The sequence below is a fragment of the Podarcis tiliguerta genome (assembly GCF_965153285.1).
Source record: "Podarcis tiliguerta genome assembly, chromosome: 3".
In the NCBI taxonomy this organism is placed as follows: Eukaryota; Metazoa; Chordata; class Lepidosauria; order Squamata; family Lacertidae; genus Podarcis; species Podarcis tiliguerta.
In genome coordinates, this window is record NC_139536.1 from 48,597,972 (window position 1) to 48,612,048 (window position 14,077).

Here is a 14,077-nt window from a genome sequence, read left to right on the forward strand (position 1 = left end):
TGTGGATTCGGTTTTGATGTTGTTGTTGTAGGCCACTTTAAATTTCTTTTGGAGCAGGAAGTGCACCCTTCATGTTTTAAATAACTGTGGGACTTGCTTCTGAGTCCACATAAATAGGATTGTCCTGTTAGTATGATATGTTTACCATATAGTATCGACTTCTATCAAAAAGCAGTTGACCAATCTAAGGAACACCAAAAAAGTGTGTGGCAGGGTGATTCTTTCTCCTTCTGAGGAAATTTAAATTGGTCCCAGTTGGAGCAGTTCTATTTTTAACAGACACTTTCATGGAATTTAAAACACCACGCCATTTTAAAAACATAGGCAAAGTAACAGCCTAAGAGACACATGACCGACTTCAGCTTTTCTTAATTCTTCTGTGATGCATTCACTGGGCTTTTGTAGTTTAATTGAGGTTTAGAGGTCAGCATCGGTGATAAACAAAAGCATGGCATATGGACAGTCTTAACACCATCTGCATATAATAAGTATGTGTGCTTTGTCTCCAGGTTCACAATCCAATTGTGCAAACCTGCACTGCTCTTTGGTTGGTTGCCTGTGCTTCAGCATACTGTGGTATTAACTTAGATATTTGCTTTTAATGAACTATATAGATTATATTGTATACCATGCTGAGAGAGAAGGATATTTATGTCTTCTCTTAGTACAGGGATGAGGAACCTTTGGCCCTCAAATATTGTTGGACTATGACTTCCATCATTCCTGCCCCTGGACCACACTTGCTGAGACAGATGGGACAACTTCTGGAGGGCCAGTTTCCCCACCCCTGTGTTAGCCTCTTTAATGCCACTGCATCACATCAGTTAGTCCAGCAACCCATTGTTTTTGTTACTCTAAGTCTGTATCCAACACATGATCCCACGATGATGCATATGGAATTATCCCATTTGATAGCAACCCTCTGAGGTGCGTTAGGCTGCAAGGTAATGTATTGGATCCTAAGAAGGAGGTTTTCCAGAAGGGAGATTTCCTGTCCCTTTGCGCACCCCAAAAGTCACTCCAGAAGATTGGGGCACCATCCAGAATATCATGGGATGGACAGAGGTGGCTGCGGCAGGAAGTGGAAATTGCTCAAAATTGGACACAGACACCTGGCATTCAAAGTTGCATTCCAGTTTGGTAGAGGAAAGCACAGGGGGTGCAATTTCATTTGCACACAACTGTTTAGAATTTATTTCGCTTTTTGGAAAAAGATTTCTAAACCACTTCATCAAGAATTTCATCTTCTTGGAGGAAGCAGGGGTGTTGATTGCATAGGGGAATGTGATTCTAAACTTTTCATCCAAGTGGATTAGAGGAAGGGTAAAATAAATGCAGTGATACACCCCCTCCATTGTTTATCTTCAGAGCTCCATCAAAGTCAGAAGCATGGAGGCCAGGTCCTGAGCACCTGTTTTGCATGCAGAACATCCTAGGGCTGTGGGAGACCCTTGTTTGAAATCCTGGGGAGCTGCTGCCAAACCATAGTACTGTACTAAACTAGCAGGATCAATGCTCTGATTTGGTATAAGGCAGCTTCTGTGCTGCACTTTCCCAACCTGTCAATCTTCTAAGACAATCCCATAGGAAAAGGGAACTAGAGAGATCTCCTTACTCTCCACTTTCTTGGAGCTATGGCAGAACATAAAATACCTGAATTTGGGGGGGGGGAGAGATTGGAGCTACTATCTGTCTCCTCCACACCCATCTTCTCTGATGCTTCCCCTTTGGAAGTAGACAACATGGGGAAGTTTTGAAGGGGACCAGGGTCTCTGATCTCCCCAGGATCTAAGAACACAGATCACCTTCATGTTCACATGGAGATATTTGTCCATGGCCAATGTGCCTCAGCTCCACTATGGCATAGTATGTACTTTAGATGACACACCCACACTTTAACTATATGGTACAGCTACACCATCAGATTTGAGAACACTGAGAACCTTATTCTCTATGCATGTTTGCCCATGGCTAACATGAATTAGCTATGCTGTGGTATTGCATCAATACTGTGAAATTCTCTCTTAATCACAGGAATAGCTACCATCAAGGTGCATATACAGTACAGTAACGGCAGTGGTTGCTTCCTTCAATATATAACAGGGCATGAGAAGCTTCCTTTCTCTTTTACCTCCTTATTGGGCTCCCCTCCCCCGTCTTCTTTGATTTGATTGCTGTCACCCTGGAAATTCAAGATGCAGTAAAGTCACACTCATTACAAGAACCAGCAGGGACAAGAAGAGCCCAGCAGAAGTGGCATCCCCCCTACCCTGCCACCTATTTAGAGTTTCTATATTGCCAGAATGACTGTTGCTACTAACGCCATTCAGCTTGATGGAGGGAGGGAACAAGGTTCCCTGATCAGTTTTTGTAAACCACTTAGAGGTTTTGATACAATCAAGTGGTGTATAATTTTTGTCAAATTGATAAATAAATGCTACACACACACACACACAGAGAGAGAGAGAGAGAGCTACCAGTGCCACCTTACAGAAATAGGAGACATTTCACGAGAATGAAATCTGATGTCCATTATGTTCTTTAGGAGTTGGAGGATTGTAATGCTTTGGAATAAAGGATAACCAGGGCTTTTTTTCAGCCAGAACTCAGTTCTGGCACCTCGCAGGTGGGCATCATTGCCATTATAAGAGAACGAGAGGCGCTCATGGTGAGTGCTGGGACATCCTATTCTAGAAAAATATCACTAGGAATAACCAAAAAAAAGCCTGTGGCCTCTTTCCATTGTAGTCTGGATAAACAACTTGGAGACACTTCAGCTCTTTATAGTGGTCTCGAGATGTTGCTCATCTAGAATGCCCTGCTGATTTTAGTGAGAATCCTCACAATTCAACCTCAGTAAGATTTTATTATTCACAAAAGCCGTAGGAATACGATTTCCATATATTTAATATCCCTATAATTTGATTCTCTGTAAGAGAAGTTTAGGAACCTTGGTGAGTTATAATTCCATTTTTCATCCCCTACTAAATGACATTATTCCTACTTTCCTCCTTCCCTTAACTGTTGTGACTAGCCCTTAATGATTCATGCCACACGTTGGATAGACTCTCCTAATATCATGTGGCTGATAACACTATAATCAGATCACTTAAAATATAAGAGAACTAGGTTTTTATTATTATGTTTCTATTTTTACTCATAGCAATTTGAGAATGTTCTTACTAGGGTGGAAAGGGGTGTCTGGAAAAAGAAATTCCATTGCCCTAGTGGCCTCCATACTTTTATTGAAATTTCCCAGGTCTAGCAAGATACATTACAAAAGCAAAGGAAATCACCTGCAAAATTATTTAACTCCAGAGCACAGAATCCTTCTGTCCTTAGGTTAGCAGAATTTTTCTTTGTTTATTTACAGTCAAAAGAGCACAGCTTCCCCAATACTACCAAATCAACTCAGGGCTTGCTGTGGTATGGGAGCTTCCAAGGCCTATTTTTGTTATGTAGAGAGAACCTATAAATCTGAGCCACAGAAGTGATGGAATGATGGGCAGGTGTTTGCATTTGCTGTAAAAACAGCATTGATGACATGCCCACCTGCAATATTAAGAATTCTGTTCTTTGTGCCTGAGTATTGGGCACATCCAGAGGCGGCATGGTGAGAGTGAGTTTCAATGTGCTAGTTTACTGAGCCCATAAGCACGGTTTGCTCAGAGTTTGTTTTGTCCTAACAACTGTTGAATGGCAGCTAGGTGAAGCCAAAAAAATACATGATTACATCATGTCTCATTCCAAAATAGTCACCCTTTAGCTTGCTTTGACCCTGGAGTTTTGCTTTTCCTTTATTAGAAGGTCCTTTCATTTCTCTGCGGATCTGACATAATTCCTCCCCTTCCCCGCTACCAGAAAGACTTTCACTGGTCAGCCTTAAGCATGGAGTTGCCTGGGCCCTGCTCTATCACACCAAAAAGGTAACCACTTCCGCATCACCAAAAAACAAACTCAACAGCCAGGACAGATTTAAAAAGGTAAAGGTAAAGGGGACCCCTGACCATTAGGTCCAGTCGTGACCTACTCTGGGGTTGCGGTGCTCATCTCGCTTTATTGGCTGAGGGAGTACAGGTCATGTGGCCAGCATGACTAAGCTGCTTCTGGTGAACCAGAGCAGCGCACAGAAACGCCGTTTACCTTCCTGCCAGAGCGGTACCTATTTATCTACTTGTACTTGCGCTTTCAAACTGCTAGGTTGGCAGGAGTAGGGACCGAGCAACAGGAGTTCACCCCATCACAGGGATTCGAACCACCAACCTTCTGACCGGCAAGTCCTAGACTCTGTGGTTTAACCCACAGCGCTTACATTAAAGCAAATAAAGCCTTGTTGAAATGCCCACTCACAAAGGAAGTTGGCCTAGCAAGCACATGGGCTACGGCTTTTTTTGGTGGTGGCCCCACAATTGTGGAATAGAGTTGCCCCATGACACTAGTTCCCATCCCTGGATATTTTCCAACTGTTTTGAAAAACTTGTACCTTTTACCTTGGCTTACATGAACAGACTATATGTGGGGATTTGCTAGCATAGTGGTGTATTTTGTTGTGTTTTCTAACGCTGGGCTGCTCTTGGTCACTAGCTTTAATAATAGAGAATGTTTTCGTGTAATATCTGTTGCACTTTACTGTTGTACTTTGAGATATTCTACCAGCGCCAGCCCATGTGGTGGTCTTCATACATTGTGGACCACAACTCCCACCTGTCCCAGCCTGGCCAGTAGCCAGGAGTGATGGGAACTGAGGTCCAAAACACCACACGGGCTACCCCAGTGTTACGCCAACTTCCTGGAAAAGGGTTTCATTCCTGAAAGGTGGTGTGGACTCTTATTCAACATAAATGAATAAATTAAAGGAGCGTATGCTAATGTGCATGTATAGATGCAAATTTTGAAACAGTTACCTTAAATTGAATACAGTACATCACACCCGAGTGAGAAAGACTGACCTGTGTGGCTTCTCAGTCTGCTGCCCAAATGCTAACAGCTGGTGGGCAACTTCAAGATTTCTCCTGCTCTCCTTTCTTAGGGTTCTTTGTATCTTTAGACTGGGCATGGACTGGACAGTCCTTCACAGATAGGGCTCTCCTCTGTAACATGGGAAACATTGGCCACCCAACTGGCCAAAGGTCCTTTTAGTCTCACATCCTGTTTCTAGATGTAGCCAGCCAGATGCAAGCAAGGTGTGTGGGTAATAATTCTTCTCCACTTAATGGCCCCTTTGGCATCTTGTGTTCAGAGAGACACTGATGCAGCAATGGCTTATTAGACAGCATGGTGTATACCTTCTCCGTGTCTCACTTCCACCAAGATCCAGTGTCATCTACAATCATTCTGTGCTGACATTAAAAAAAAAAAATCCTCCCCACATACTTTTACTAATACTCCTTAACTCACAAAGGCACGTGAATGTGGTTTTCTCCTTCTGATTCACCTTTTGGAAAGCTGCCCATCCTGTGGTACTGTTTACTGTTGACTTCATAATCTTGTGCCTGGTGTTCTACGGATCCCTCTCCCCAGTCTTCCTTGCTCTTTGCATTACTTCCCAGTGACTCAGATGAGGGAGAATGTGCCTTTGAGGGCTGATTGCCCACGTAGGTGAGACAAATCCACAAAGCAAAACAAAACCCTGGACTGTGATACTTGGCATGAGGGGGACAAGGCGAATGACTCAGGAGAAGGGAATGTGTGCCACTCTCCCGAGCCCAGTGTAACCAGCCGTTAATTGTCGAAAGAGCTGACTAATGCTGGAATTACTTATGACTCTGCCCCAGTGAATGCAGCTTTGGGAGACGCTTGGCTGTTAGCGCTGGTTATTAGAATGAAGCTCAAGAGATCGCTTTAACATATCGGCTTCTTGCCGCTCGCGACGTCCACCTTTATTTTCCTGAACAACAAAACTAAGGATTTGTGTTTCACAGGTTCGGAGGATAGAGAGAGAGGAGTTGGCTTGGTTCCTGAGACTCTGGCTGCTGCATCGTTACGTGGCGGAGTGGGTATGAGAAGTTTGCAACCGGTTCTGCAATGAGCAAGCAAGCTCTGCAAAACAAGATGCCACCGGAGTTTAGAAACATGTGCGTCCTCCTGCCAAACCGAGACCAGCTCAATGTGATGGTTGGGGTAAGTCTATTCTTGCCGCCTTCTGAGAGCCCAGCATGAATGACGCAAAAGAATGTATTTGAGTAGCTTGTGAGAGTGGTAAAACGGAGCCTCAGAAGTCTTTTGTTTACAGAATGCTTACCAACAAGAAGCTATCTATAAAGATCATCCCATTTACCCCAGTCAGTACCTACTTCCCAAAAGAAGAGGACCAGACTAGCTGAAAGATCTGTTTCTGTGGATTTAGGAACTCTGTTACATTTGATGACCAGAGATTGCTTTTCTTAAATTCTTTTTCATCTTCTCTAATGGTTTTACAGCATTTGAAAACCAAAGGTCCACTTGCATATGACACATCTGTCTGCTAACTCAGGCATTTGTGTTGGTTTTTCCAACACAGAAGACATTTAGGAAACATATTTTGCACAGTATTGTCTCCTAGTATAATATGGGGCAAAATATAAGTGGTGCTATATTATGTAAAGTCTCCCTAAAACAGACCCTTACAGAAATGTGACTATTAAATGTTAATTATTAGCCCCAATATTTAAAGTTAAGAATGATATATTTCACTGTCTGTGGTAGCTTTTATACACTAAAAATGTTCATGGGAATTAGTTTCAGGGCTATTTATTTATCTGTTTTAAGAAAGAGAAAAAGGCAGTTTCCTGATTTTCACAATCCATGTATCAATGAACAAAAAGTAGTCTTGGTAACTAGGCTCAGATTTATTTCAAGATTCACATTTTTCATGCAACATGCACCTGTTTAGTGGGGGTCTGTATTTGAAAAGGCCAGCTATTTATTTCCATGCATAGAACTGCCTGTTTTCCTTTTCATGTGTTTGGCCAATAAAACCGGGCTTGCAATAATAACAACAGTGACTACAACCTATAAAGAAGAGAAAGCTTATTAGAAAGCCTTTTGTTGTTGATAGGTATAAAGTTTCCATCACTTTCAAGTCCCCTCTGGAGGGAAATAGAACAGTATATGTTCAAAGTAAATGATCAAAGGGGTTATTCTGTGTTATCCCACTCAGTTTTTCAGTAACATGGCCCTTTAAAGTGGTATTATTTGGATGTCGTCCTATTTTCCAGGAGTGGGGGAGTTGCTTGTGATAGATAACAGAGGGTCAGAAATCCTTGCTGATCAAATCACCCAGACCTACTAGTAGATCTCAGTCTACCTTCTTCCCAGTCTAGCATAGGCAATCTTTATGGATAGTAACACATTGGAATAGTAAAAAAAAGGTAAAGGACCCCATGACCGTTAGGTCCAGTCAAAGGCGACTATGGGGTGCAGCACTCATCTTGCTTCAGGCCAAGGCAGCGCACATTGGAAATGCAACAAAATTCTGCAGTCTGCAGTGCTCCTATCCAGAATTTCAGCCATGCTCACCCAGAATTCTATTCCCACTGAGATCACACAGTTCACCCCCCAGTTACGTGTTTTCCCCATACTTCTAATGATTTTTTGTACTTCTGCAAACCTCAGGATTCCCCCCAAGCCTGCTGATGCCCCTTTCTTGTGCGTGGGTAGGCTGTTCTGCATAGATCAGCAATGACATGCACAGCCTGAACATCAGAAATAGAGGAAAGAGAAAAGTCAGGCTGCATACATGCCATCAATTTAAAGCTTATTTAGAGCACATTCCTTCCCCTCCCAAAGAATCCTGGGAGCTGAAGTTCTGTGATGGGTAAACTACAGTTCCCAGGATTCTTTGGGAGAAGACAAAAGCTTTCAATGTGTTTTAAATGTCTTGTGTGTATGCAGCCACAGACTTGAATGGATTCAGCAAATATCCAATTATTTCGGCCCTTGAGCTTTGTTTGGGTGTAGTGTACAAACAGCAGACCAGGTCCCATGTGGGCCCCAATAGTGAACTAACAGGGATTAACAGATTGGGGTAGGTAGATTCCTGCAATCCTCTGATGTGACAGCCATTATGTAAGACTCTCCTTGCAATTGAGCTTCCATTATTTCTGAAGGGATCTGTCTAGTATAGCTACTGGGATAGCTCATCTGTTCTGTCATACATGCTGCAATGATCACATAGTAACTAGTCATGTGTATGCAGCCTCAAAGTCCATGTGCATCAGTTAAATGTGCATGACTATATTGCCCTTCAGTGTACAGTTTGAAACCTATTAGCTAGCAGGCTGAGGGATGCACCACCGGGGCATTCTTCTTTATTAGTCATAAGAGCAGTGACAGAATCGTCATTGCCACCACTACCACAATAATCTCTTTTTTGCCTGCAACAAATCAATTTAACCCTGAGCTGGTCTCATCCACTTCCATGGATGTTTTGATCCACCTTTACACCTCACTTTACCAGCATAGGAATTGTTTCTCCATGTGAGATCCAGTACTGGTGCAGTAAGCATCTGTGCTCTGGACCTGCCCTGGTTGGGGCCAGTCTACTTCAAGATGAGGGACCATGGCTCAGTGGTAGAGCACATGTTTTTCATGCAGAAGGTCCATGGCATCCTCAGTTAAAAGGATCAGGTAGCAGATAATGGGGAACACCTCTGCTTAAGGTCTGGATAGTCAGTGCCAGTCAGAGTAGACATGACTAAGCTAGATAGACAAATAGTCAGGAAGCTGTCAAGCATCTGTTTATTTCTAACTGGGCAGTCCTTGTGTGTGTGACACTCACACAAACAACCTTACACCCAGCATTCTTTAAATGTTCTCCTAGGGCTTATCCATACTTCCTCTTGTCACTTGGGGGAAACTGCTCTTTAGTGCTCAATCAGAGCAAACAGCAATCAGGTTCTCCACGGATTGCCATTTGTTCCAATTCAAAGCTAAAGAGCAGGTTTACCCTGGGAAAGGAATGGGGCAAGGGGGAAACCACTCGGACCCATGTTTTCTAGGCACGGTACAAGCAGACGTGTGGACAAGCTCCCAATAGATATGAGCAATTTCTGCAGGAGCAGATCCTATGGGGCTGGGGTAAAATTTAAATGACCCAACCATGTTGGCAGGGTTGATTGTGTTGGTCTTTGCCGTGGACCCACTATCTCTTCCCAGCAAGGATGCTAAATCCATGATAAAGGCGAATATTACTGACCGTGCCTAGCACAATTTGCAAGCCACTTGGGGATTTGTTCCCCCACGTGACTAGGAGAAGGTTTTAAGCAGGGAGCGGTGGTACCATGCACCTGCTCTGCTGTCAGTCACATTTCTCTGCTTACTGGAAGAGGCAAGGTAGCAAGGAGGCTGGGGTGGGGTGAGAATAATGGCAGGCTGAGTCTGCCACAGCACCCGAACCATTCCAACATATCCACCACCGCACCCCTCCCAGTAAGCACCACAATGCGTCCGACCTCGGGAGGGCAGGTGCCTGGTGGTTCCTCTCCCCACCCCCCACCCCCAGATTAAAGGGCACCCACAGAGTTCAAGAAATATGGTTCCCATGCTGCTGTGGCAGTAGCTTGAAGAAACCCATTAATTGGAGAAACACTCACATTTTAAACTTTTAAGCTTATACTTGCCTTATGGTTGGACACTTTGTCAAAACAACCCATTTCAGATTAAAGAGCGGAAGCTTTCTGAGCTCTTGAAAGATTCCTTGAGCGATAGGGGATGACCCTGAACTTGTGCACCGACTGACATACTGCAGAGCGGATTATACCTAGCAAGTACAGCGCTCCATCCAAAGATCTAAGCGGTGGGAGAGTCACTTGGTATACAGATGACACTTTGCCAAAGGGCAGTCTTTTAAAAATGGAACTCTGTAGAGAAAGACTTGAAATTTATAATAACCTGTCCCTTGGATTAGTCTGTTTCATTCATCTGCTGGGACTTAAGGGCTTCTTTTAGGTTCTTCTCTTTCCTAGGGCTGCCATACATCTGGGGTCTCCCGGACAAATCTGGGATTCTGCCCTTAGAAACGGCGTTCAGGGGGAAATTTCCGGAATTGGCAAAATGTGTGGGGAAACCGGGATGTATGGCAATGGGGGTGGAATACATTGCCGGCAGCAGCGGTAGCCCCCACAGTGACGCTGAGGCCGGCTGCATGCTGTCGCCCAGAGGCCCGGGCATCCAAGGAAGGACCAGGGCGCCCCCCATGGACTGGCAAGCCTGCGAAGCAGAAAGGCAGTGGTGGTGGTTTGCGGGCAAGAGTAGGGCATGGAGTGCACAGGTGCTGCTTCCATGAGGAGGGTGGTGGCTTCATGAGGCTGGAGGAAGTGGGGGACAGGCCAGGTAGACGGGAGGGAGGGAGGGAGGGAGGGAGGGAGAAATCTCGCTTGTGATATTGGAGGGAGGATTTTGTGAGGTGGAGGGGCAGCAGAGAAGATGAGGGCAAAGGCAGTGAGGGAACAGGCTGGTTTCAGAGGAGGGGAAAAATGCACCTCCCTCTGGGTTTTCAGTTTTGGAAATATGGCAACCCTACTCTTTCCCCCTGTAGAGTGCCATTTTTTCAATATATATGTTGTTACCAAAATATTGCTGCAAAGTGTCTTCCTTAAAACAAGGCAATCCAGTTTGGAGTAGTGAGTGGTGAATTAGGATGCTCTAGTTTTCTGACATCAACACAGTAGTCTATAATATGTTACATAATGGGCATACCAGTGGCCCAGATCATGCTGCTAAGAGCTTATGTGATATCAACAGCTCAAATGGGCTTGAATTCTGTCGATTGTTGGCAGTTTCGATCAAGTGTGGTATGTGCAAAACAGCAGGGAGAGGCCCCTCTCATCTGCTTGCTGGCCATGTCAGTGGTCTTCCTGCAGTTAGCCATTCATGGTCAGCAGCTGATCATGGGCTTCATATATGAGGCGATTTCCTATTTTTTTCTGGGCTTAAAGGTGGCGCAAATGCTTTGTGTGTATAAGATTGCAGGTCCAATCCCTCGCATCACCAAGGAAGGCTAGGAAAGTCTGAAACCCTGGAGAGCCACTGCCAGTCAGTATGGCTCAACCTGGCGCTCTCCTGGTGTTTTAGACTACAACTCCCATCAGCCCCAGCCAGCTTGGCCAGTAGATAGAGTGATGGGAGTTAATGAGAACATAAGGAGAGCCTGCTGGATCATGCCAATGGGCCATGCAGTCCAGCATCCTGTTCTCACAATGGCCACCCAGTTGCCTGTGGGAAACCCTCAAGCAGGATTTGAGCACAAAGGCCCTCTCCCCTCCTGTGGTTTCTAGCAACTGGTATTCAGAAGCATTACAGCTTCTGAGCATGGGTCAGCAACATCTGGAGGGTGTAGCAGGTGGGGAAGGTTGGTGTTGATAGCAAAGGTCTGACTCTGGATAAGAGAGCTTTCTATGTTCCATTGTGAGGGTGGTAGCCATAGTCGAAAGAGCTGACTAATGCTGGAATCCCTCTTGCTGTTCTGGCTTCTGGGATAGCTGCGCAGCCTGCATTCGCTCCATAAGACGCACACACATTTCCCCTTACTTTTTAGGAGGGAAAAAGTGAGTCTTATAGAGCAAAAAATACGGTACTTTGTGCCAGTGCTATTTTTCTAGAAAAATAGGTGCCGGAACTCATCATGAACACCTCCGTCATTCTCTTAGAATGGCAATGGTACCCACCTGAGAGGTGCCAGAACGGAGTTCTGGCAAGTTCCGGCTGAAAAGAAAAGGCTCTACTTTGTGCATGGTTTATTTGTCCATAAAAACTAGGAAGGGTCAGCATGCAGGACCAAGAAGGCGTTGCAGTGCGTCCCAGCACATAGAAAGTGCTTCTTTCAGAGGCTTGTTGAGGCCAGAGTTGTGTTCTTAGCTCTGCCTCTACTCCAGGAATAAGGAAGTGGGACTTGCATCACACTTTGCATTTCAGAATCCATATTAATACTTGCAGAATTCCTGGAAGGGAGATTAACTGACTAGGATTCAAGAAGCTCATGAATAGATCCACATCTTGATAAGGAAGGGACTTTGTGTGATATTCCCATTCTCTTTCCTAACGCTGCAGGACGTTTTGTGGGACTGTATTCTACCAAATTGAAATTCTATCACTTGGCTTTATGCAGTGGACTTTAGATCCAAGTAACCATGCATCTCTCAGCATTTTTCAAACCTGTATGCTTCCCCACACCCCCTTCCTCCTTGCATAAGCATGTGACTGCTTTAAAATGTTTTTAAATAATTATTTAATTCTTTAAAAGGTATATATCCCATATATTGAGGCAGCCAACAATAATATAAAATATAAAACATTACACAATTCAACCAAATTTTAAATCAAAATATCAGCATGAAGAGTCGTCAGAATTGAATGCCAAAATGGGGGGAATGTTAAGACAAAGCCCTTTTTAAACAGCAATGTATTTGTGGGCATCAGAAACAGTACAGTGAGGGGGCCTGATCCAGCTTGCCTGGCACAAAGCACTGGTATAATGCGAGTGCCACTACAGACCCCCCCCCCCCTCTTTGGCCACTGCCAAGTGTGCCTCATGGTGTTGAGAGATCCTCAACAGGGTCTCAAATGATTAAACCAATCTATGAATTTCCTCTCCCATGCTCCCTCAGTGCCACATATCTATTTCATTTTGTTCTTGAAAGTGGTTCTTGCCGCATCTGTGACAGAACAACCGCAGACGTTCCTGGATGTGACTGATTATCTGGATCCATGCCAGTCTGGGTTCAGGCCTGGGTTTGGGACTGACTCAGCCTTGGTCACCTTGATGATGACCTTTATAAAGAGAGGGAGTACTCCAGGCTGTGTAGGTTATTTCGACACGCCAGGCAGAAAATCCTGCAAGTTGCTCTCCCTGGAAGTAAAAATACAGTAATAATACATTAAGAATGACAAGGGCCAGATAGAGAAGATGGAAAAGCCACATACAACCTGTGGCTTCCCACTCCTGGTTGTACTAGCCCAGTCTTGAAAATCAGGCCATAAAAGTTACTAGCCTGTAGTTCTTTTGTTTTTTACTGGCCTCCTGAGTGTGTTCCCAGTCTGGCAGAGGAGAAGGGGAAATGCTCTTCTGTAGCCAGCTTGGAAACACAGAATACTAGCATCTAGCATAAGCAGCTGGATGGGAACACCAAGAGGAAAAATGGAGAGGTCTGTGTCTCCTTCACAAGCCTACACATTTGCCTGCATGGAATTCATGGTTGCAAATGGCTACGGGGCAAGTTGTTAGGTTGTGATAAACAAACCATGGCATCATGTTATGTCTGAAATCCCAACTTGTGACTTGCTGAAAAACATTCAAGGCTCTGTAAACTTAACCTTTAATCCACTTAATGGGGGGGAAGGGGAAACCATGCAATGATTTTATATGACTGAGCAGGTTTTCACCTTGATCTCCAGTGTTCAAATTCATCCATGCTGTCTACTATTCTACATTGCCCTGTGATTCCAGTGCACAACAGGATATCATGCAACATGGCGCTGTTTTACATGTGTAATAATATTGCCTCTAATTCATCACTATGAAATACTGGCCACTCTCTATCTTAACACAGCATTAAGCTGGCTTAAGTTCACTGACTGTGAAGTAATATGCATGTTAGCAATAGAGACTGGATTCTAGAGCAATCTTAATTGTTTCCATCCAGCTGTGGATGTGCTTTATGGCAGTATGTTCAGTTCACACTGTCAGATGCAATGATGCAATGGAGCATGGAGCCATGAGGCAGCGCAAATTCCCTCACTACGAAGTTTTGCTCAGGCACGGACTTTGCTCCTTCAGGTTTTTTATTGTTCAAATACCTGTTAAGTTTTCTTAGGCAAGGGGAAACTATCCTATCTTGTTCAAACGGTAAACTATTTACCATTATCTTTTCCTTTGTAGGTAAAAGCCACTGGACAGGAACTCTTCGAGCAAGTTTGTGACGCACTGAGAATTAAAGATCCTCACTTCTTTGGCATCAGTGTTGTAAAAAGTAAGCACGGAGAGAAATTGTTTCAGAAGTAAACATGGGATTGGATGTAGGTCTGAGACGTTCAGTGTAGTGTGGTCACTAGTCAGGAGCATCGTGTCGAAGCCCTTTTATCATTGGCCTGTGAACATGTC

The 14,077-nt window shown here is 44.3% G+C and overlaps 1 protein-coding gene across 1 annotated transcript in view; it reads left to right on the forward strand.

Annotated features, from left to right (window-relative positions):
• FRMD1 (FERM domain containing 1) overlaps positions 1 to 14,077 on the forward strand; it is a 55,518-nt gene that overhangs the window by 17,320 nt on the left and 24,121 nt on the right. The window contains exons 2-3 of the mRNA XM_083434157.1: positions 5,922 to 6,120; positions 13,856 to 13,946. Of these exons, the coding sequence (XP_083290283.1) occupies positions 6,025 to 6,120; positions 13,856 to 13,946 (187 nt within the window). The 5' untranslated portion in view covers positions 5,922 to 6,024. The remainder of the gene's footprint in view (positions 1 to 5,921; positions 6,121 to 13,855; positions 13,947 to 14,077) is intronic.